Source organism: Mus caroli, unplaced genomic scaffold (genome assembly GCF_978045245.1).
Source record: "Mus caroli unplaced genomic scaffold, Mus_caroli_1 scaffold_18, whole genome shotgun sequence".
NCBI lineage: Eukaryota > Metazoa > Chordata > Mammalia > Rodentia > Muridae > Mus > Mus caroli.
In genome coordinates this window covers 1,628,695-1,654,069 of record NW_028227273.1, presented here as the reverse complement: position 1 = coordinate 1,654,069, position 25,375 = coordinate 1,628,695, and the positions used below count along the sequence as shown (strand labels likewise).

The 25,375-nt window shown below is 40.1% G+C and overlaps 1 protein-coding gene across 3 annotated transcripts; it reads left to right on the top strand.

Moving 5' to 3' along the window:
- The first annotated feature begins 1,937 nt into the window (after positions 1–1,937).
- Adcyap1 (adenylate cyclase activating polypeptide 1) lies at positions 1,938–9,342 on the top strand. 3 transcript variants are annotated; one of them, XM_021149802.3, is made up of 6 exons: positions 1,938–2,470; positions 2,865–2,972; positions 5,070–5,201; positions 5,625–5,723; positions 6,808–6,948; positions 8,801–9,342. In XM_021149802.3, exons 2-6 carry the CDS (start codon positions 2,866–2,868, stop codon positions 8,859–8,861), a joined length of 540 nt encoding a protein of 179 aa, XP_021005461.1. In that variant the 5' UTR covers positions 1,938–2,470; position 2,865; the 3' UTR covers positions 8,862–9,342. The 3 variants fall into 3 exon arrangements, with proteins under 3 accessions (XP_021005461.1, XP_029326800.1, XP_085689125.1); XM_029470940.2 differs by having other exon boundaries at positions 1,949–2,470; positions 6,808–9,335; XM_085832999.1 differs by lacking the exon at positions 1,938–2,470 and having other exon boundaries at positions 2,722–2,972; positions 6,808–9,335.
- The last annotated feature ends 16,033 nt before the right edge of the window (positions 9,343–25,375 follow it).

Here is a 25,375-nt window from a genome sequence, read left to right as displayed (position 1 = left end):
TTTTAATGGAGTTCACCTTTGACTCAAAAGTCAGGAGAACCACTGTAGGCAATAGTTTTGGACAAGTTTGTTATGAAAAGCAATCCTGCTGGATTATTTTTCCTGTTCACTGCAGGCTCTTTGTGTGAGGGCCAGGAAAGGTGGACACTGAATATGTAGTTCAGGGATGTAGTCACCCCAACCTAAGGCAGCAGACAGATATAACACAAAGAGAAACATCCCCTGTGTAGAAGTAGTTTGTTGATAGTATTCAATCTAAAGCTAGGAGGAAACTAAGAGGAGACAGGCAGCTTTGGATCATTCACAGTCAGGAAATAAGGAAATGTTTTGATAATTGGAGAAATTAAACCTCAAACAAAGGTGGTAATAGCATTAAAAGTGAGAAATACTGTGGCTTGGAAAAAGTACTCAGGACTAACAGCTTATTTAAACTTATTTAAACCCAAATCACAGTATAGGCAGCACTCCTACTTAAATGTTATTCTCTCTCTCTCTCTCTCTCTCTCTCTCTCTCTGTGTGTGTGTGTGTGTGTGTGTGTGTGTGTGTGTGTGTGTGTGTGTGTAAGATTCAGATAGTGAAAATGCACACTAACGGTTATTGATGCTTCTATTTTCCCTTGAAAAGAAAGGCTCTCGAGATTTCCTAGTGGACCAGAAATTTCTGAATCTTCTGAAATTACTCAGGTGCTTAGAAGGTCCCCAGTGAATGTGATCTTTCCTTATTGCTTTCTTCTTTTCATTTTATTTTTAGTTAAAAATATTAACTATCCCCCAGGGAAGGGTTCCTGGTAGCAACCTTTATCAAGACAATGTGTGCAGGGAATCCTTCTGCATTCCCAGTCTATATTTCACTAAACAGAATTCAACATGTAAGAAAAATTCAAGAGACACATGTCTCACCCTCACAATCTTAAATTTTCAATTCTTGCAGAAAACACAGTGACATGGTTTCAATTTTTAAAACTAGTAAGAGCCACGGAGAGTGTGAAGGTGTGTAGACAGGGAAGGTAAAGATCCATCCGAATACTAGGACTAACTCAGAAGAAAAAGCTTTGCACTGAGGCAGGGATAAAGAAGGTTCTGAGCACTGGGACATTCGTGGACACAGAATCCAAGGGAAGATTAATATGAACAGCGGGGTGATTTAGACAATGAACTCCCACAGTAAAAGCACCACTGCCAAAGCTTCAAATTTAGAGGCTGTGGTGAAAATTAAACCAGTGGCAAATTTCAACATTTGCAGCATCTGCGCCCAAATAGTTCAGCACCAAGAGCCTGGACAGCACCACAGGCTCTCCTCTTAGTCTCATCCATCAATCTATTCAGAGACAGTCTGTCAACCCAGCCAGACTAATTAGATATTTACTAAAAATCCTTATAAGACTTTCCTTTAAAACACAAAACGACTTCCACGTTTAGTAGCCTATCTGGGAAAGCATATGCAAGGAATTGGGAGATCAAAATTAAAATTATTAATAGGAGATCTTGATGGTGCTTAAATCTAGAGATCAGAGTTGTCATTAGTGGGTGGGGGTTGAGTGAAAAGTAAGAAGTAGGGACTCAATAAAAACATGACTTCACCATCCTCTAAATTCTACGAGTTCTTTTCTTGTCTTTGAGAAATCAGTGAAATCGAAAACCATCAAAATAATTGGACTTCTTAAAAATTGGATTGTGTGAGTGAAAGGTGTTTATCAGAAGCCGATGACTCCGGATCTTATCATCCTGGAGGACTGCACAGAATAGTTAATATGTTCCTTGAGGGACTAGGATGCTGACGTCTTTTACTGATACCGGATCATTACGTGACTGGGGGAGAAAAAAAAGGAAGTCATATCATGAATAAAAATCGGAGTGCAACAGTGCAACCAAAATATTCTGTACTTGAAGGCAGACAGATGTTGACAAAGAGGTGTCTCCTGAAACCACGTTCGGACAGCTTATTTTGTTAACTGCATATATAAAAACGAGCAGAAGGCCAGTCACCTCTTTCAGCAGCAGAAGCAGCAGCATCTTCAGACGCAGCCTGAGACCTCAGAGCAGAGAAGGTGCCTCCGACTCCGGACTCCCGACTTCCGCAAGCTGCCAGATAGTCTCTCACAGAGGCCATCTTCCCTTTCCCCCCTGACTTTTCCTCTTTTCTTACCCATTAGCTTCTTCTCCCGGTGGACTTAAGTCCACTCTGCTCCCCCTCCCTTTGGCTGCTCGCCTACTCTCTCTTCTACATCTCTCTCCTCGCCCACTTCCTTCGGTGTCACGCTCCCTCCTAGTTTTGTGCGTCTACAAAGTTTTGAGCGGAATTTTAGCCTCGGCAAACAAGTCTCCCCAGCTCCTTCAGCTAATTCCCGCGGCTTCTCTCCAGACACCAGCTCCAGGCAGTGACTGATGCTTCTCGGGTTGTGATTCCAGCGCAGAAACTCGAAGGAGCCTTTGCCCGCCGTCCTACTTAGTCAACCCTTTCCTAGCCACCGTAAGAGTCTAATAATAAGGGGTTTGTGTGTGTGTGTGTGTGTGTGTGTGTGTGTGTGTGTGTGTGTGTGTGTGTGTGTGTTGGGATTCTTAGCATACTAACCGATTGATTGACTAAGGCTCCCTCCCTGTGCTGCCAGCAGCATCAGTGTATGAGTTAGCCTTCTTTAGTTCAAGGTCTGGCTAGTTACTAGGTGCTGGGCACACACAAAGCTATTTTTTTCGAACTATATCAAGAGAGAAGTAGTTGGACGCCCCGGCGTGGCTAACTGGTGTTTAACACAGCGAGTCACAGTTTCACTGGCTCCCCAGCTCCCAAGAGTTTCTTGGGGTTAGAAGGTAGAAAGCCAGGAGCGATCTCACTCACTGCGTGCCCTCTTTCCTCTCCTGCGCAGAATGACCATGTGTAGCGGAGCAAGGCTGGCCCTGCTGGTGTATGGGATAATAATGCATAGCAGTGTCTCCTGTTCACCTGCCGCCGGACTCAGCTTCCCTGGGATCAGGTAAGTGCTTCCCTAATATAAGTTAGGTCTTCCCTTCTCCAGACACCCACTTTGATCGCCTCCCTGCAGATCTGGATGTCAGGCTCCTAAGCATCGCTTCCTGCGCGCCCTGGCATTTCTACAGCCTTTGGTTAGGTGGACCCCTTTGGGTCCTTAGCTAAGCCTGAGGATCAGACAGGCTCTAGTACAGCCAGACTCCCTCCTTACTCACCAGTGGAGCCCAGGGACTCAGGTAAAGAGAGTGAGTTTCCTATCTTTGTAGAAATCTTCCCTGTGAAGGTGGCAGGGTGCGACCCCCTTCCGGCTTAGCTTTTCATTTTTTTTCTTTTTTCTTTTTCTTTTTCTACCTATTCTTTGAGTAAGTTGGCAAACTTCAGTTCCCAGATCAAAGCCCGGGGCGGGGGCGAGAGTGAAGCTCTCCCCACTTTGCTTTGTTACTGCCTAGTCTGGACTATTGGGGCGGGGTCTCTTGCTCCTATGTCCTTCCTGTTGTCTCGTTCGAATTCTTTCTCACTGAAAGAGCTTTCTTTAAATTATACCCTGTTTCAACTGGAGTTGGAGCCCTAGAATTCCTTGGAGTGGGGGTGTTGCCGACCCACGGTTACGGAAAAGCTATTTGAGAGACGGAATAGCGCAAGAAAGAGAAAGCAAGGGAGGGAGAAGAAACGGATGCGAAGGAGGGAGAGAATGCCAGCAGGCAGGAGGGGTTGGGAGGACAGCCTAGCTCAATTGAGGATGCAGAAAACCTGGCTTTTGTCTTCGCTTCTGATTCTAATAGTGAGACGCTGCCTAGGTTCCGTGTCGCAGCTCCAGAAACACTCACACGTATTCGGGACAGTGGAAATGCGTGAGGCCGAGTGGCGTGTGTGCTGGGTGGCACTCAGGGCAGCCAGGAGAGCGCGGCGTTGAGCTGACTCTTGGAGCCCCGCCCAAGACCTCTGCCTTAGGGGTATCTGACCGTTGGTGGTTTGGCAGACAGAAATCCTAGTTTCTGTAACAGGGTTCCCGCATGTGGTCCCAGGGCACAGCAGAGGTGGCCAGAAAATCTGGGACCTGGGTTGGGGTATCCTCAGGGGCAAAGGCCGGTTATGTCGGTGCGGAGGAGCTTATCTGACCTCTCCTGGGAGGGCCAAAAGGCAAGCAAGAGCTGGCCCAAGAACGATTGAATTCTGACTAGTGAAGGTTATTTGTCCGGATTGCATTCTGAGTACTCCTGGAGCCCAAAGCCACCCGACTTTGCATTTTCATCCTCTTCTGCCTGTCTTTTGTCCCACAGAGATGCGATATGTGAGGAGATGGTGAGGTCACTGGACACCTACGGAATGTCAGCCCAAGTCCACCCCTTTCCTTGATCTTTGAGGTTGAGATGAAATCCAGCCTCCCCGCCATTTCTAACAGATAGCAGGAAATCTTTGTTTAATTGATTCGGAAGCTCTTCTTTCACCTCCAGCTATTCTCAAAGTTCCGTGTGCCTAGCACTTTTCCTGGGTGATAGGCTCTGGAGCGCTCTGCCACACCACAGTATGAACCAAACTAGCTAAGTTTAGGGACATCTATTATTCATGTTCCTAGCAGATTCTCTTCAGCCTAAAATAGAGCTGGAGGTTCTCCGTGACCTACATCTGCGCAGGGAAGGGCTCCCCTGGGCTCAGCGGATCGGATGGGGGTGGCTGCTGATGGAGTTATCCTCCTGCATTCAACCTATCCACTCACTCTTTATTTTCTTCCCTGGGTCTCCCCGTCTCCGAATCATATCATTTCTTAGGATCTGCCTCATGAGAGCAACATGCTACTTAGGGGAGTCTGGGGAGTCAGGTGAGGGAGAAAGGTGGTGTTTTCCCTGGCCAGGTATTGGAGTCTACACGGTTGTCCAGTGGCCCTGGCGGAGATAGTTGTTTCTCCTGAGGTGTGAGCGAATTTCCCTGCGGTCCTTCCAGTAGGAACTGCTGCTGGGTGTCGTTCCCTTACCTTGTCCCTGAAGTAAGGGCAATTCTCCATGGGAGACCATAACGAAGAAGGAAAATCAACTGGACCTTCTTGGGATTTAGCAGAACTAGGAAGTGACTTTTAATGACCTTCCTTTTGGCTATCCCGCAGACCAGAAGACGAGGCTTATGACCAGGACGGAAACCCGCTGCAAGACTTCTACGACTGGGACCCTCCCGGCGTGGGGAGCCCCGCCTCCGCGCTGCGTGACGCTTACGCCCTTTACTATCCAGCGGACAGGAGGTACAACCCGCCCGGCTTCCGCCTGTGGCTTGGGCCTAACCTTGCAGAAGGGACCGGGTAGGGGCTCTAAAAGTAGGGCTTTTTCTGTTAAAAGAAGGGTCCTTAACCCTCCCTTCCCATGAGAACTACAGAAAATTAGCAGTCAGATCCCTGTGGAGCCCAAGCCCCACCACGGGACTGCAAGCTCTGAGGCCACGGAGGTGTCAGTGAGTGTGTGACTCTGTAGGTGGGGAGCTTTCAGGCCACTCTAAATACCACCTTCGATTCACCCCTGGGAAACTTCCCTAAGTTACTCCCAGGTCCCGTGTCACTAGCGGCTGTTGGGTCATCCTCCTGACAAGCCCAACAGTGGGAGCCTTGACTATCATTTGAAGGGCTTGAGGCAGTGAGTGACCCACGTCGAATTCTTTGTTTCCCCATTAGAGATGTCGCCCACGAAATCCTTAACGAAGCCTATCGAAAAGTCTTGGACCAGCTGTCCGCCAGGAAGTACCTGCAGTCGGTCGTGGCCAGGGGCGCGGGGTAAGAGTTTGTGAAAGAGTTAACCTTCGAATGATGCACACGCCGTGGTGGGTGCCCGTGTAGAATCAGTATGGGGAGAGCCGGGGCAGCTTTTATGTTTGTGCGCGCCCAAGCGTCTGAGGGTGTGTCTGCGTCCTGGCAACGAGGTGGATACTACAAGCCTTGGGCGGAGCTCTCAAAACTGGGCGTTTAAATTTGTCCTAAGAGCCAGAGAGAAGGTGAAAGAGAAAGAGGGTAGGAAAATTGGGGGTTGGACTCTTGTTCAATGAGAACCAAGTTACATCAGATAACCTCCTTTCCAGATTTGTGGGATGGTTTGTCATAATTGAGGGGAGGAGCACTAGGTTTACTATAAAGGCAAACCGAAGGAACAAAGTCCCCAAATTTGTATACTTAAAAAACATACATGTAATATATATATATATATATATATATATATATCACGCCAGACAAGCCCAGAGCTAAGGTCTTGCATGAAGACTGTGTCAGCAGAAGGCAACATTTTAATAAAGCCCAAGGGGAAGCTGATTACATTTTAACCATGAATAATTCATGCGGTGAAAAATATTGCCTGCAGCCTGTCGCCTTATATCACTATCACGTTTTTTCAACTTAACATGCGCAAAGAGAGAAGCGTGCCCACGTTTGCCTAATCATTTGAGTAATCAATGATCTGGTAGGAGCCCACCGGCCTTTAGGGACCCTTGTATGTCGGGTAGTGCAAAGGCAAAAGTCCGGACAATTTAGCTAGAGTCATGGATAGTGTAATCTTGAGAAGCAATGTTTAGAGAAAAGCTTGAAGAGCACGTATTCTTCGAACGCCTGGAGTGCTTCAGAAAGATCTAGAAAAATATGAAAGAGCTAGTGCCAGAAAACTGGGAGTGGAAAGGAGGGACTCTGGGGTCTCAGTCACAGTATTCCCGCCAGCGGGTGAGGAGCAAAGGAGGGCTGGCTGCCCAGAGCTGTTAGGAATCCTGCCTGCTCCCAGCGGGCTCCCACATGGGGGGTGGGGCCCCCTTGTTTTCCCTCAGCGACTCAATGTGTCTCCCGCCCCGCCCCCACTCTCCGCCCCCTCTCCTTGCAGGGAGAACCTAGGCGGCAGCGCGGTGGACGACCCGGCGCCCCTTACCAAACGCCACTCGGACGGCATCTTCACAGATAGCTACAGCCGCTACCGAAAACAAATGGCTGTCAAGAAATACTTGGCGGCCGTGCTAGGGAAAAGGTATAAACAGAGGGTTAAAAACAAAGGACGCCGAATAGCGTACTTGTAGCAGATCAGCTGCCGGCTACCTTGTGTATAAAATGAAAAGTCGTTTTCCAAATTGACTGACCAGTCATCACTCGTGTTCTTTCCAAACATGTATTTATGTATCAAGTAAAGCCATTAAATGACTATTTTGATAATAATATTGTTTTTCTTTTTATGAAGCACTAGAGAATGCACAGATATACTTTGTGGACCAATTATTGATATATATTATAAGTATATATATTAAGAATATATATAACAGAGAGCAATTCAGAAGGGTGCACAAGGATTGAAAATTCGCCTGAGCTGTTTATGTTTTTATATAAAGTAAATAGAGAAAATAGACAACCATTGTTTTGAATATTACTCCTATTTTTGTAAACTGGAATTAAAGGATAGTATTTTTATCCACAACCGTCTTGAAGATACCAATAATGGCCATTTGTACAAAAAACAATGATGCCCTGCTCCAGGGGAATTCTGAGGTAATGACTTGGGAAATTGCTGAAGGGCTTTCTTTCCCTGTGAGTCTGGGGCAGGCTGCTTGAACCCCAGCCTAACAAGTGGGCATTGTCCCACTGGTTGCAGGGGCAACTCCAACACTTTCAGTTTCTTTGATTATGTGTATTTGTCTCTCCTCAGACTCTCAGCCCAGAAGGAAATTCTAATTAAACAACAGCTCTATCCAAATTGTGCTTCTCCCCAGAACTCATGTCATTCCCTGGTAGAAGAGTTGAGGAACTGTACAGAAGAGACAGGCTTGGAGAGAGAGCTCTCTTTTCTGTACTTCCTGATTCTTCAGGGAACATACTATTCTAAGGCTAGGGCAATTGGAACAAAGTGAAAGATATATAGGGGATTGGTAAAGGCAGAGCATGGGGATTTGAGATTTGAGAGTTGCCTCAGGTCTGAGAATCTGGGGGCAAGTCTAGCTCCTCTGTAGGTTCCACTGCCTGACAGATCAGGTGCTGGTGTTGGAATGAATGCAAAGTACAATGTGTTTTTCTCCAGTGCTGTTCATGCTTTTCATGTTGTGAAATGGCCAGGATCCTCCCCTTTGAACACTGTTCTGCAGAAGCCACCTCTGTTCTTTGTGGTTTTTCTGGAGACCCTCCTTCCTACCCTTGCCCCTGTGCATTGTTTTAGAATCATTTGCCATTTTCCACTCACTTATCTTAAATTTGTGAATGCTAGTTATTTTTTTGTTGTTGTTTGATGCAAGCAGTTACTGTGAAGTTTAGGAACCCCTGTGTAGCTTCCACAGAGAAATTATGCACTAAATACGAACCTTTTGTTTCTTGTTTATTGAGTTTGTAGGTAAAATGTATTTTTCTATATTATGGCTTATTGCTTAGTAAAATTTATTTCATAAAACCAATCTTTGTCATATTAGAATGTGTAGTGTTCCAATGCTGCTCAGTTTGACTGATAAATCATTTAAACCCCATCTTCATATGTATGAGTACTATCTTATATTTGTTCTTAAGAGTGATGGAAGGAGGATCCCACACCCCACCCTTGTATCCTGTCTTGGCTAAAAAAAGCATGTCTGTTTCTTGTCAATTTCTTTATAAACAAAAGAACCTTCACCTACCAACCAGATCAAGCAGCAACAAACCAGCCAGCCTCTCAAATTTTAGGCACAAATTTAAAACAAACAAACAAAACAAAAACAAAAACCAAAAAAAAAAAAAACCAAAAAAAAGAAAAAGAAAAAAAAAACCACATAAGTTTGTAAAGTTTAAAGGACTTTTCCATTTTCTTGTACAGATTTGATTAGTATGAAGTCAGGCATCTAAGAAAACAACTGTATTTGCATTCCCAGGCGGGTGGATGGATGCTGCCGCAGATCAGATTGCAAACAGAGAAAGCAAGCAGACACTTGATTTCAGCCTGTGTCCAGCTACAGGATCAATCTTTAACTCTGCAGTCTCCTCAGGCATTGTGACCCGGGATGCAGTTTGCAGCTTTAGTGCCTTTCTTTGCCTTTTAAATTGCCACGAATCACAGATGGCTATTTAGTGGCCCTACAATGCTGCAACACATCAGCTTGCGTTTTAGTCTTAGTTATTTGTTTCTTGGGTAATTGTGTCAGCTGTTAGTGGTGAAACTGGGCTCTAGTGAACCTTTTATTTATGAAGTCTAACTTAGTGTTCACGTGGCTAGTGGCAAGCATTTTACAGTGATCACCCAATTTAATCTTTTGTATATTTTTTAGAAATGCCAAGAGCCTTACTAAACTGGAGCAATTTATGATATAGTGATGATTTAGGTAGATGTTAGTCTTGAAGCTCTTATTTTGTGTGCAACTGATTATACAAACATATTAACCAAGCATTATTACACACATAATATCTATAACTAGGACTTTGATAACTGTTATATAAAGTGTGTAAAATTTGTATGAATAAATTTTTGTAAACAATCCACCTTGGTCTAATGTTTGGAGAAAAAAAAACACATTCAGGAAATAATCATTTTAAAACCTTTTAAAGTATTATATTTCGTTAGCAGCCATAAGATTTTTTTTTCATGTCTGGAATATATATGAACCTAATCATTCAGTCATTCATGCATCTCACAACTGTACTCTAACATCTGCATGATGGGGTACTGGACTCAATTAAAACTTTAAAATTGCTGCTCAGATGGAGAAGACTAAGAAGACACTACGCCCATAAATAGACAAGGATATTAGAACATTTGTAAGCTACACATTTAGATTAGTATCTTCCTGCTGGTGTGTACGTACATGGCTTTGTGTTTAGAAAGTTACCAGGCAATGGTGATAGATCATATTGCAGTATTAGGTATACTTACAAAGTAACTTAAGTTTTTTAAAAAGTACCTGTGTATTAACTAGGTCTTGACAAAATTTTGTATAAAAATGATTTAAATAATCAGTTTGGGAATCGTAGGATGTGTTTAGAGACATACAGAGTATTGATCACTAAAAATGTTTTCAGTAGAAGGATCAAGGACATGATTAATCAAAGAGTTAACAAGAGTTTTAAAACAAAATGTACTTTGAAGCCTAAGGGAAACATGTAAGGTTATTTGTGGCTAATATACATTATTAGTTTAAATTAGTAAGATTTGAAGATGAAAACTCCATTCATATCCCAGTATACTTTTTTTGTTGTTCTTGCCCATTTCTAGGTTAAAAAATACTTTGAGAATCACTAGCAAGAATAACCAGCCACATGGCAGAATATAGATTAGTATAAATGGGTTAAGTTACCAGTTAGGCCTAGATATTTGTAAATATATTTTGAGTCTGAGTTATTATTCTGGGAGCTTAAGGCTGGGAGGAAAGTAGCACATTTCAAGTGTGCTCAATTAATACGTCAACAAATGTCACACAATAGTATTTAAAGACTAGTAAAACTTCAAAAAGTTATTTGTAGAGCATAGCTAACATTTAGAATTATATATGAGGAGCCCAGATCTAGAAAGAAGATACATGTAGAAAATAAGAAAAGAGTATAGTATAGTTATTTATATATCAGATTTTATCCGGTAAGAAGATTTCTTTCCCCTTCATTTGTAATTATTTTTCCTGCTCTGTCACGGTGTAGTGAATGAAGAAAAAGAAAAAAAGAAAATTTATTTGGTTGAGGACTTGTTAAAGAAATAAAGATAAACCCTAGACTTGGCTGACATCAAGTGGATAAACCCTAGACTTGGCTGACATCAAGTGAAGTTCTGATATGTAATTGCACTTGTTGTATTTTTTAATATGGGGTAGATTAAGTTTCAGGCCTTATTAGGATGACTTGAGAGAGTTTTGAAGGGTCTAAAATATGTGCATTAGTGTTTATTGCCTGCTAGGAACAGTGAGATTCAATAGAAAACGCATTAAACACCTGAAATGGGCAGGCATGCTGGCCAAAGAGTTTGGCTGACATCTAATTGTGTTTTTTCTGTAACAATATCATTTGGGAGTTCTTGTTAGTGATGAAAAGTCTAGGGTTACACGAGAAACAGTGAGCCTGCATTTTAAATAAAAATGCTACATTTATGTGCCCTAAATTTGAGACCACTTAGATTAAGAATTTGATGACATACATAGACAGATACATATATTAAAATCAGTTATTTTTCATATTAAATAAGCATCAGATTATGTTCCTTGTATACAATAATTAATTTAAAAAAGCCATATACTTCCCTCAGAATTGGCTTTGGTTCTTGGACTAGTACACTATTTCCTTTAAGTCATTGAGACTAATAGTTAGCATTATTACATGAGTATTCTGGTTGTCCTCACCCCTTGACCCTCCAGTTACAGGTAGTTCCAGAAGGAAGGTGATTTTCTAAATAGAGTTCCAGAACATTTAATCATGTGATTAGAAGATTGATGCTATACTAGAGAGCCTGGGTAGCTAGCTGGCCCTAATTATAGGGACCAAGAAGTCAGTTTTCAATTGTATTACATCTCGGTTTGGTTTTAAGGATTTTAACCTTCTGAACTATTCACAAAATTACTTCACCTGGAAGCTTCACTGTGGCCTCAATCACACCTTCACACCTGCACAGCATCAGAAACCAGGACCTAGCTAGCAGTCTTTTCTTCTACTCTTATACCCAAAGAAGAAAAGTACTCATTCTCCTTGCAGCTACTCCTGCCCCCTTGATCAGTTATAGCTTTGTTTTGTATTCTGTCCTTTTAATAAGCTGTTACTGAATGGCTATCCCTGACACAAAGTTCAAGGTTCTTTGGGTTAATTTTCTGTTACACTTTCTTTTGTGACCCCTTTTCACATGAGACTTTTCATTTTATAATAACAACATATAGCTATAAAAATAGGTCTATACATCAAGCACTTACCATAACAAATCATATATTTATTTTAGAACAATTGTTTGCTATAAATATATTTTTACTATTTATAATAGATGAAAGGAAATTTTTCATACTAATGAGCTGGGTGGACTTCTTTTTACACAAGGAATTGAACCCTGACTGAATATTTGATACTGCAGAATATCTCCAACCTTTAACAGAGTTGACAATTTAGTCATTGATACTAAAATGTTGTTTGCATAAATATATATTATAAAATGTCAGAAGTATGTTTAAGGTCATTTCATATATTTCTGGAAATTACTGAGCCAAAATTTATTTACTTATTTTTTTAAAATAATTTGTTTAATTTTATTTTATGTGCATTGGAGTGAAAGTGTCAGATTCTCTGGAACTGGAGTTACAGACAGTTGTCAGCTGCTATGTGGGTGTTGGGAATTGAACTTGGATCCTCTGGAAGGGCAGCTAGTGCTCTTAACCACTGATCCATCACTCTAGCCCCTACTGCTATTTAAAAATGAAACTCAGGTCAACAACTTCACTAGTAATTTTTAACATAAAACTCAATAAAGCCCAAAGACTGATTTGGTACCTGTTGAGTCATGAGTAGGAAATATTAAAATTATTTGTTTCCATAATTAAACTATTATGCTTGTAAAAATACATTTTATGTATAATAACAACACTGAGTTCATAACATAAAATGATCTTGAGTCTGAAATGAGGTCTTTCCGGTAGTATTTATAGGCATTGTGTGGTCTGACAGTATATGCAGTGCAAAGCATAATGTTATGTGTTCAGAACAAAGGCTGTCCATGAAGTCATGTGAAACACTTCTGATTCATTATGTATATGAGTTTGAATTACTATTTTTTAAAAACTTTTCACTGCTGCCAGATCTTTTACTGACACATTCAGTTACATGACCCAATGTGACAGCCTGTTTTAAGCAAGATAGTTTAACGGTCTTCGTAATGAGAATTTGTTTTTCTCCATTCCAGCAATCTCTCGTTGACTGGAATATCTCCTTTGTTAAATACCAATAATCTCTAAGGCTCAAGGACCCAAGTCCCCACCTATGGTGGTTTGAATATGCTTGCCACAGGGAGTGGCACTACTAGGAGTTGTGACCTTGTTAGAGTAGGTGTGGCCTTGTTGAAGGAAGTGTGTCACTGTGGGAGTAGTTTAAGAGATCTTCCTCCTATCCTCCTAAGGATGCAGTCTTCTCTTAGTGGCCTTCAGATTACAGTGCAGAACTATCAGCTTCTTCTCCAGCACCATGTCTGTCTGGATGCTGCCATGCTTCCTACCATGTTGTTAGTGGACTGAACCTCTGAACCTGTAAGCCAGCCCCATTGTCCCATTGTTGTCCTTTGTAAGAGTTGACTTGGTCATGGTGTATCTTCACAGTAATGGAAACCATAACTAAGGCTCCTTCCTTCCTCTGTTCATCTTCATTTGCCCCTACCTCCCCTCTTGGCCTTAGACACAAAATCCCCAACTTCCACATCCAAGTAACCATGTGGCACCTAATCAGCCCCAAGTTCTTCTTTTCTAGGAAGTTTCCATCATCCTCCCAGACTTATCTTCAACTTCATTTGAGAACTTTTACTCCTCCACTATTTTCTTTGTGTTCTTTCTTTCTTTCTTTCTTTCTTTCTTTCTTTCTTTCTTTCTTTCTTTCTTTCTTTCTTTCTTTCCTTCTTTCTTTTGTTTTTGTTTTGTTTTGTTTTGTTTTGTTTTGTTTTGTTTTGTTTTTGTTTTTGTCTTTTCGAGACAGGGCTTCTCTCTATAGCCCTGGCTGTCCTGGAACTCACTCTGTAGACCAGGCTGGCGTCAAACTCAGAAATCTGCCTGCCTCTGCCTCTCAAGTGCTGGGATTAAAGGTGTGGGCCACCACTGAACAGCTGTGTCTTTTCTTTTTGATTTGGCACTTCTGATCCTCAGTGCACCCTGTCTACCATCCTCTTTAAAAAGTATTTTGTAAGTTGATGGCTTGTTCCTAGCTAGACAGTCTCTTGGAGTATATGTGGGTGGTATGTTGTATTTTGCTGTCTTTCAAGAGGTCATCTGGTATCCTTCTGGGGATATAGATAAGAAATACTTTTTTCCTGAATGAATAACTTAACGTAAAAACGTGAAGAATTCACTATGACATTTCTTTCTAATTCTAAAATTTAAGCTGAAAAGTATATTTAAGAAGTGAAATTAACTTATTAATTTGGTATTCATCAGAATTCTGATTCAATCTACCTTTAGGAAAAGCTACAGAAAGAAGAAGGAAAATGAATTAGATATGTTTCTGCTATAGGATAAAATGATCTTTATATTAACTTAGAGGCAAAAGGCTGAAATAGACTCAAGCCACATAGGCTTTTATTTTATCATTCTGATAAAGAAAAGGATTACATTTTCCCAATAAAGCAGATTTTCCCAATGCCACAAGATAGTAATACTTTCTCTCACCTAGAATAAAGGAAGAGATATTTTGAGATGAAGACAGGACTATTTTCAAATTAATAGTTAGCATAGTAGTTATCTCTGACTGCCAGAGAAACTTCCCTGTTAACTGGAATGCAATTTAAAACATGACTTGGTCAAGAGGAAGATGGAAATTATTGAATATGTATATATATTAAATATATATATATACATATATATATATATTTCCTTTACATTTTTTTCTACAAACAGTTTAAGCATTCTAGCAGGTGACACCATCTGGCTTAAGTTATATACTTGCTGAATGTTACAGAACTCTAACTCAGAGATACTCCATGTGCAGTGTGATCCCTTCTTGCTAGGATACTTTGAATTTTGCTTGGTTAACAACATCTCCTTCATGCAGGGCAGGGCATGAGTTTCTAGAAAGTTAACTGACTTATAGACACAGCCAATCAAGATCATTGTATTCCCTACTAACAAGCCATACCTTGTTATTTAGCATATTAGCATAGTGGAAAGTCTTTTTTTTTCCTGTATTTTTCCAGTCACTGTTAGAGTGTTCAAATGCCTCATCAATGTGTTGCCTACATGTGCACTGGAAACTTCCTACCCAGTGTTGTCCTAAATGAAATTATTACTCACACACTCAGTTATCCTCCTGGTTGTTGTCACTATTCCCTCCTATACTACTTAGTTTATGTACTTCCGAGTTTCTTCCCTTTCCTTCATTCATATACTAAGGTCATTAGCTCTCAGGGATTTTTCCATCCCTATTCTTGTGTAACCTCATACCCAACACAATCATTTTGGCTAACCTCAAGTTTATTTTTTACCAATATGTCCTAAACTTGATTGTCTAATTGTATAGCTAACAAAGTCTTGGAAAATTCTTCCAAGCTCTTTTAGATGACACTAAAGAAAGCCTTCAGAGACCTGAGTGGGAGGCTTGGTAAAATGAGAGTTGGTCACCTGCATGATCTAGAAAGTTCTATTACTGAGATTAGTGTGATTATTTTTAGCAAGGTATTTCAGAAGACATTAGAGTAGGAGAACTTTGATCAGCATGCTTTTCCAGGTCCCTGCTGTTCCCTGAAGGCAATAAGCTAGGTAGCATAGCAATGCTAATATGTCTGCTTAGGGGTAAGTTCTTTCAGGTAGAGAGAGCAAACCCAAAGGATTTCCAATTCTTTTTTATTTCCAGCTACAATGTCCTAAACATTAAGCTTAATTACTTGGCAGTATATAGGATTACAAAACGTTTTTTTTAAAACAGAAAAAAAAAACCTGCCTGTGTCTAACTTTCTGACTTTTTTGCATTTTATATTTTGCTCTGCTGTACAGAGATTATCTAGTAAGAACACATACTGTACAGCAGACTTCTAGAAACATTTTCATAACTAAACATTTATACCCCTTGAACATTTTCCCAGCAACCATAATTCTACATCCTGATTTGATGAGTATGACAACTTTGGACACCTTGTATAAAGGAAATCATGTACTGTTTGTCCTTCAGCTGCTGGCTTTTTTCACTAAGCATAGTGTTTACAAGGTCCATCCATGTTGCAGCATATAATGTCCTTTTAAAAGTGCCTCTTCTGTAATACATATTGACCACTTTCTTGTTGTTGTTGTTTTTAGAGACAGGGTTTTTCCTGTCCTGAACATTGCTCTGTAGACCAGGCTGGCCTAGAACTCAGAGACCTACCTACCTGCTTCTGCTCTATCAAGCGCTGGGATTAAAGGTGTATCTTTAACCACTACCACCCAGCTGACTGTGTTTTTAATTCATCCATTTGTTGATGGGTGTACCAATGAATGAGTGTGTCTGTGTCTTGGCAGATGTGGATGATGGTAAAATGAGCATGTTTTAGTAACCAATAATAATAATACACCCTTTCAGAAACAGTATTTCCCTTGACTAGACTTTACCACCCTGGACAGAATTTCTCATGGAACTCTAAGACTGAGTCGATGCTGAGTTCTACTGTGGTTTTGGATCTCAGTTATTCCTGTAAAACCCTCATGGAGGATAGTGTAACAAATTGTACTAGGCAGAGGGGATGCAAGAGCTCCCTGTCTTGGGTTTTTTTTCTCTGTGTGTGTTTAACTATTTATGATTTTTTTGAGGTTTAATTCTCAATGTAATCCAATGTACCTTCTCAGACTTAAGACCCTCTTTAACTACCTGCCTGGCCTTCTAAGTCTTAAAGGAAAACAACTTCAACTCAGTTCTAAGTCTCTTATCCCCAACCCACCACGTATATTTTTCAATGAGCTTGCTTCAGTGGTGCTCTTTCCAGGTCTCAATGAGTAACAAAGTAGATGTAAGAGATCATGACAATATTTTCTGTGAGTTTCAAGGAAAATGGAAAGTAGCAAACTTGGCTTTAGCTTTCCCAAGATGGGTCCTCATCATTGCACCAGGCTTTCATGTTGAAGAACACTGAGTGCTTCCCCAATGTCACATACTCTGCAGCTACCTGATCAGCTGATTTAATCTGCATCTGTTCTTGTGCCAATTTCTCCCTTTTATTTTTCTCTATATCTGTGTCTGTCTCTGTCTCTGTGTCTGTCTCTTTCTCTCTCTCTCTCTCTCTCTCTCTCTCTCTCACTCACTCTCTCTTACTTCTCCCTTCTGCCTCAGCCTTGAGTCTTATTGGCAATTCCTCTCTCTCTTTGTTCTGATAACTGGGGACTCTGATTCTTTCCAAGTCTTTCTGTGTTCAACATTACACTTCAGTATATTTCCCCATTTCTTCTCAACAAGAAGCTATCTTGACAAGAACAGCTGTCCATTTGCATTACCAACCATGAAAAGCTGGGTACCACTACCCAAATTAAATCCTGTCTTGATTCCCACTCCAAGGTCAGTTTTCCACTAATATCCAGGTATTTTTGGCTTTCAAAGTTTGGGTATTTTTGCTTATGCAATTTATGAGCTGATGAACGAGGATAATACTTTCCTTTATAAGAATAGACCCAGTATATAAATCGTCTGCAAATGTCTTTTGGTTTTTGTTCCCTTAGCTGCCTCATCAATATGTAAATATATTGTTAATTCCTTGTTTCTTGTGTATAGGTTGATGTTTCTTTTCTTTTAAGCTTCTATGACTCTCTAGTCATCTCTGATAATGAAAAGTGGCTGCTCTCACCATATTTTAAACTCATGAACTCCCATGGACCTTTCTGCTCTAATGGTATTGTTCAGAGAAGGTCAGGATATGGTTATAGGAGTAGTCAGCATAAACCACCAGAGACACACTATGGAGGTAGGAGGCAAATGGAGCATATGTTGAATGTCAGTTACATGATTCTATTATGTATTAGTGATATTTTGGTATGAACATGACCCTGGCTTTTGTTGTGTGATCTTCCAGGACCTAGGAAATCAGCATTTAATTTTCTGCTCTTCAGGGTAGTGCTTGCAAGGTATATGGCATTGGTCTTCACATCTTCATGTGAATGTAATATAACTGGAAAGGGGCAACTGATGAGCAATAGAATTGATGAAAAGCACAGAAACAAGGTTTTGTTTAGGTCAAAAGAGCTAGAGATGCTTTAGTTGGGGTAAAACTTGAAGAGGGCTTTACTGGGCTTTGAAATATTAAATAATTATTTAAGTAATACAGATGATCCCTTTTTGAGCATCCCTGTGAAAGCTGGAGAAAAAAAATCAAATTAGGCACAAAAAGACACTTTAAAAAAAATGACTTGCTTTACTGGGCATAGGAATGAGAATCTTTAGGGAAATGAAGAATCTCTTTTTCACTATGTATGGACAAACTTCATGACACATTGGAAAGGGATAGTGTGGGCCTGCTCAGAGGCTAGGTGTATCCTCAGTGCCTCTTTTAGAACTGTTATGTAATACATATCTTCTTTGATTCACAGAAGGATGTGTAAGCCATACATTCTCCTCACAGTGGTTCTTGGGCCTGGGCCTAAGATATTGTTCTTGTTAATTTTATGTTAACTTGATACAAGATAGAATCAAATGTGAAGGGGAACCTCAACTGGGAAAATGCCTGCAGGTGAGTCTGTGGGAATATTTTCCTGACTGAACTGACAGAGAATGGCTTAGCCCACTATGGACTGTGCCATTCCTGGGTAGGTGGTCCTGGGCTCTATAAGAAAGTGGAGGGAGCCAGCTGTGAGTCTACCCTCACTCCCTTCATAATGAACTGCAAGTATAAGCTAAAATAAAGCCTTTCTTCCACAAGTGTTCTTGGTTCTGGTTCTTACCACAGGATTAGAAACCAAGCCAGGACAGATATCTTCCTTACCTGTGTTAGTATTTCTCTCTCTTAATTTTCTCTTTATTTGCTCCATGCATTAGGGTGTAACAGCTCCCTTGATATAAGCCACCTGGCTAATCATATCTCTTTGGTCAGCTTTGGGCCAGTTAGTGGAAACTCAGGGGTAGATAATGGAATTTCTAATAAGTAGCTTTAATGAAGAATGCTTGGGAAAATCAAAGCAGCTAAGGCACTGAAAATGAAGGGGTTTAAAGCCATTTGATATAACCACTTCTTGGCTTGACAAATGTAGTCAGAAATGTGTACTGAAAAGTATACATTACTGGATTTTGAAGATTTTGGTTTACAGTCTGGTTCTTTCTTTTATCTGTGGAGTGACCCGGGGCCACTAAATTTTGCAGAAACAACACATTCTTCCTCTATAAATTTAGAATTTAAATTATAGTACTTAATTCCCTGTATTCCTTGGAGTTCTAATTGGATGGTAATATTCTCTGAGAACTGTAAATTCCTATGTGGTAAGTGGTTAGTTTTGGTCACTAGACAGCTAACCTCATGCTCAATTGTCTTGTACTGGTCTATTCAGATTTCTAATTATCTCATTCTATGTATAATTCAGTTTTTTTTAAAAAAGTCTCTCTGTATGTAATATTCCCTTGTCTCATTCCTTCAGAGTGGTAATCATAAAGAAGTGAAGTAGGCAGTAGTGGGCCATCAGATTAACCTTTCCAGTCACTTAGATTTTAAATGGACTTTTTTTGTTGTTGGATGATTGTCCTGATCTAGCTAAAACACATGAGCTAAGAGGACTCTGAAAGAGAAGGTAATGCTGGTGATGACTGTAGGCAAAGGTTTGGATGGAATCCATGGAGTATTTCTGGTGTATAGACCCTATTACTCCCAAGGTCCCATTGGGCAATGTTTGCATGCATGTCTGACTGTGAAAAGCAATGTCTAGGGAGAAGCCAGGGACTGAAACAAAGCAGGTCTTCCTGTCTTCCTACAGAGACACAGAAACAGATAGGCACAGACATCGACACAAACACACTGACACAGACAGACACACAAACACAGATAGGCACAGACACAGACACATAGACAGACACACTGACACAGATACAAACAGACACAGAGACACATACCTCCCTTCTCTGGGGATAGTCAATTCATATAGATTAGGCTGGGGGCAAGTCAGAATCTGAACATTTGTTAGTAAAATAGTGCTGATTCTTTAAATAGCTCAAAGATGATTCTGTGTAAGTTACTTTCTGTGGACATTTGTATCTATCTATCTATATATATATATATATGGAGTTTATCTTTATGTAGAAGGTATATCTTTAGCTTTAGTACAGACATAAACAAATGCTTAGTCACATGCCCAAATGTAAGTCATGAAACAAAATGGCGGAAGTCACATAAGTTACAATATTTATGTCTCAAGGATGGCTAAACTTAGCTGCAACATCTAATTTGCAGTGACGTCTTTCTTTAACAAGTTTTATAAGAGGGATGATTTAAGTCAAGGAGCAGCAGTGACTCATTCACATGGTGCCCAGTGGCTGAGCTAAGTTTAGAACACAAGGGATGCTAGTGTCTTATGGGGCTTAGGTTTTTACTGTTAAGTCATTTTGTTCTTCCACACTGTTTTTGTTTTTCAATATTTTTTTTAGTCATTCACTTTGGTAAAATAAACTTGCATTGCAATCGTAAAACTCTTGTTTTCCTTATTTAATTAGCTAACTTTAAAAAGGAGTCTGTTTTAGGTTCTATTTTTGGGTTCCATTCAATTGGAGCTTATTTTGGTTGTTATATTGTTCATGGTTTGAGATTTTATTAAGCTCAGTTTTGCCTTTATCATTAAGGCCTTTAGCAATTATTTATGGGAGTGAATAAACAACTTTGAGGAGTAAGAAATATTTTTGCCTCTAAAGAAGCAGTAATGAGATGAAAACAAGCTTGTTCATTGTCCATTCCCAAAACATTAATTTACTATCTGAGCTAGGTAGGGACTAAGGCTACCAGGGGGAGAAAGATTATCCTCCAGGAGCCCATATTTTTCTGAGAGAAAGATAGAAATGCCACCATGTGATTATGAGGCGGGAAGAGAAAATTAGTAGATGAGATTGAACATTCATGGTACAGGACAAGTGTGGTCTACGTACAAGCATTAGATTTCCTCTTTAAGTTGAAACATGCATGTTGGATTCTATCCAATACCTACTTACTAGAGAAATTCTGGAGGCAGGGCTAAGCCAATAAAAATTTAACAAGCTTTCTAGATGATATAACCGTTAGCTTGTGGGTACTATTTATTTCAGACACTTCACCTTCCTAATGACTCAGCAACTCTGAGTCTCACTGATTTTCTGCCTACTACTACTGGTTCTCATAGTCAGGGACAGGAGGGACAGGTACGGACACCTATCAAGAGATATTAGTACTTAAAAGTGTAGAAAGAAATCTGCAAGTATGCTCAACCTAGATATCATCTAAAAGGTGACTCAGGAGGAATGTAAGACTCAGTAGCTTTGTATGTGAAAGCTCTTGCTATCCATAGAGAGATGATAATAAGGGAAACATATAGGAGGAGGTAAAGAGAGAAGCAGGGAGGAGCCCAGAGATAACAGACAAGGATGACTACTTAGCCAGAGGAGCGAGACTAGTTTTTGAAATGATTGACTGCTTTTGTTTCTATTCCATATGCAATCTGCTAGCTAAAGATGAAGTAGAAGACAGATCTCCAGGATGCACTTGCTGTCTTTGCAGACTGCTGGTTCTTAGAATAAAGCATAAAGTTTGAGCTCTTGCCTCAGCTTGTTGGGTTTGTAGTTACAAGAAGCACAGACTGCTGTATTCTGGTTATTCCATGGACTCGCTTGGCCACAGAAAAGCTGTTTTCTTCCTGGCTTTCTAGTTTAGCTAAGAGTCAGTAGTTGCTCCCTTGTTCTGCCTAGTCCAATTAGAATTTTCCAAAGGACCTTTACTGAGGAGAAGTAAACAGAACACAGTTTTGTTCAAAAGTACAAAACAATCAATTATTTAGAATAGTGATAGCTAACAGTTAACTGACATCTTTCCTTCACTCATTTAACAGGTAAATGTACTCATGTCAAAGACACAAAGGTGAGTTAGAGGCATCTCTAAAATGAAGAGGCTCAGGATTTCAGGGCAAGACAGATATAAAGAAAAGTGTATAATAAAACACCAAGAGAAATTTATTCTACAAAGTACAGGGTGGGTGAATATTGCTGGACTGTCTTTGACTTGCCAGCTCCAAATAATGACACAGAGACTTATATTTATGAAAGCTTAGGCACTATATCTTAGACTCTTTCCCAACTATCTTATGTAACTTAATTAGCCCATTATTCTAATCCACATTCTGCCATGTGGCCTATTACCTCTCATTCAGTTCCAATACCTGTTCTTTCCACCTCTGTGTCCCTCTGGTAAATCCCCCACACCCAATTCTTCTCCCAGAGACAAGATTTTTTTTTTTTAAAAGGATCTTACTTTTGTTTGTTTGTTTGTTGTGTGTGTGTGTGTGTGTGTGTGTGTGTGTGTGTGTGTGTGTGTGTGTATGTGTGTGAATTTGTGTCATTCATGTAAAGATGCTTTCAGAGGCCAGAGAGAGCATCTATCAGGTCCTCTGGAGTGGGAGTTATAAATTGTGAGTCACCTGATTTAGGTACTGGAAACTGAACTTGAGTCTTTTGCAAGAGGAACTAGTGCCCTCTTAACTGCTGGGCTACTTTTCTAGCCCTAAGAATACTAATTATTATTATTTTTTTAATTTTAAAGTGATAATCTTGAAATGGTCCTGAGCTGAAGCTGTTAGCTTGCTGGTGCCTGTGTCATGTGAATCCTGCTCAGGGAGGCTACTATTCCTGTCATTGTTATTTTCTCTGCATTTAGCTCAGCGTTGGCAGTTAGTGATTTAGTAAATTTCACCAAATTTATGAATGAAAGAAGAAAGAATGAAAGAAGGAAGACTATTATTAAGGAAGAAGCACAAATTAGCATGGCCCTGCTCAGCCTAAGATACCCCCAGCTTTAACTTTAGTTTGACATTGGTCCTGTGCAAGGTTTAGAATGATTTTCTTCATAGCTTGCTCTTTTCTGTGAGATGGTTGCCCTGAACCTGCAATGTCTATAATCTTGGAATTATCTGGTTTTTCTCATTCATTCCTAAGATCTGGATTATTGGGTGGAAAAGATGCATATATCCTAGCTTTAAGATAATATCCAGAAGCTGGAAAGAACCCAGATGTCCCTCACAGAGGAATGGATACAGAAAATGTGATACATTTACACAATGGAGTACTACTCAGCTATTAAACACAATGAGTTTATGAAATTCTTAGACAAATGGATGGATCTGGAGGATATCATCTTGAGTGAGGTAACTCAATCACAAAAGAACACACATGATATGCACTCACTGATAAGTGGATATTAGCCCAGAATCTCAAAATCTTTCTTAGAAGGGGGAACAAAATACCCATAGAAGGAGTTACAGAGACAAAGTTCATAGCAGAGATTGAAGGAACAACCATACAGAGACTGCCCTACTTGGGGATCCATCCCATAAACAACCACCAAATGCAGACACTAAGGCGGATGCCAAAAGGGCCTGCTGACAGGAGCCTGATATAACTGTCTCCTGAGGGCCTTTGCCAGTGCCTGCAAATACAGAAGTGGATGCTCACAATGATCCATTAGATAGAACACAAGGTCCCCAATGAAGGAGCTAGAGAAAATACCCAAGGAGCTGAAGGGGTCTGAAGCTCCATAGAAGTAACAACAATATGAACTAACCAGTACCCCCAGAGCTCCTTGGAACTAAGCCACCAATCAATGTAACTGAGGATGGCCTAGTCGGTCATCAATGGGAGGAGAGGCCCTGGGTCCTGTGAAGGTTCTATGCCCAAGTGCAGGGGAATGCCAGGACTGGGAAAGGGAGTGGGTGGGTTGGGGAACAGGGGAAGAGGGGGGGATAGGGGTGTTTTTTTGGAGGGGAACCTAGGAAAGGGGATAACATTTGAAATGTAAATAAAGAAAATATCTAATAAAAAGAAAAGAAGAGAAGAGAAGAGAAAAGGAAAGGAAAGGAAAGGAAAGGAAAGGAAAGGAAAGGAAAGGAAAGGAAAGGAAAGAAAAGAAAAGAAAAGAAAAGAAAAGAAAAGAAAAGAAAAGAAAAGAAAAGAAAAGAAAAGGAAAGGAAAGGAAAGGAAAGAAAAGGAAAGAAAAGAAAAAGAATCCTATCCTGAGCATTTTGGAGGAGAATGGCATTGACTTGTCTTTCATTCTACTAGAAGACCAAGGATTTGAATACATAAACCTATGGGGTATACTACTCATTTGAACTACCATACTGCTGCACAGACTTTCCTCAGCAAGAACTCATATGTATTCTTAGTCAGCTGCCACCCACATCTAATCACTTATTCTCCTTACAGTGTTTAATTCAAGAAGACTCTTCATTTAGACCTGATTCACTTTTTCATGGTGTATGGAATGACCTGGCCTGCATCTCTTTGTGTTCAGTGCCTTGGTTGCTTTGATTTTTCGCAAGCATTCCTTATAAAGGCTACGTATTAGAAAATTCACAACTCTAATAATGGTTCTTCCATTGGCAAGAAGGGTGTTCTCTTGGAAGTGTTTTACCATGGTTGTCTTAGTTATTTTCTGTTTCTCAAATGAAACACCATGGCCAAAGCAACTTAAAAAAGAAAGCATTTAATTTGGTCCTCATAGTTCCAAAGGGCTAGAGTCCCTGACCATCATGGGCAGGAGCTTGGCAACACATGGGTAGGCATGATGTTGGAGCAGAAGCAGAGAGCTTACATCTGATCCATAAGCACAGGGAAGGAGGGAGGGAGGGAGGGAGGGAGGGAGGGAGGGAGGGAGGGAGGGAGAGAGAGAGAGAGAGAGAGAGAGAGAGAGAGAGAGAGAGAGAGAGAGAACATTAACTGGGAATGATGTGGTTCTGTGGCTCTTGAAACCTCTCAAGGGACAAGCTGCTCCAAAAAGGCTACACTCTGTAATTCTTTCCAAACAGCTCCACCAAAGTGGGGACCAAATATTCAAATATATGAGTGTATGGGGCGCATTCTCACTCAAACCACCACAGTGGCCCTTAAGGATCTTCATATCTACTGCTTTCTTTGCTGCCTTTGAAATTTACTTAAATGACTTGCATTTCACTGTTTATCCCATTTAAGCTTTTTCTCTGTTGCTGGATATTAATTTGATTTCACTTAAAAAAGCTATTGTATCCTAATGTGCTGGTACTATTATGCTTTTATTGTGTGATTTTACATGAATAAGTTTAGTTTTTGAAAATTTATTGAATTTTGTACTGATGAAAGACATACTTTTATATATTTAGTACTTTAATAAAAAGTGGAAAACCTAATACTAAATATTATCAAGATACTCATATTTATATATAAAGCTATTGTTATTTTAGTTTAATTGATATAGTTTATTAAAGTATAGGTAATTTTTAGTTAAAGGGTCTTGATCAATTGATTTTAAAGGAGTGTACTGGTTTCAATTCTTACCATCAACAATAAACCCTACTTACAAAAACTGGAAAATATAGAAATAAAAACATTTAATTCTTCTGATTTAAATTTTGGTAAGAATTCAGGCAGTTGAACATGGCCAAATTTAGAAACAGTAACTTGTAAAATCAGTCTGTCATTGTATATTTTTACACACACATATGTATTTATATATACACAAGAATTGTGTATGGATATGTATCTCCATATGCATAAATATATATAAATATATGTTACAGATATCTACATGCACATTGTAGAGAAACTAGAAGTGTAGAAACCTAGAATGAAAAATATTTGACTAGATTATCTTTACA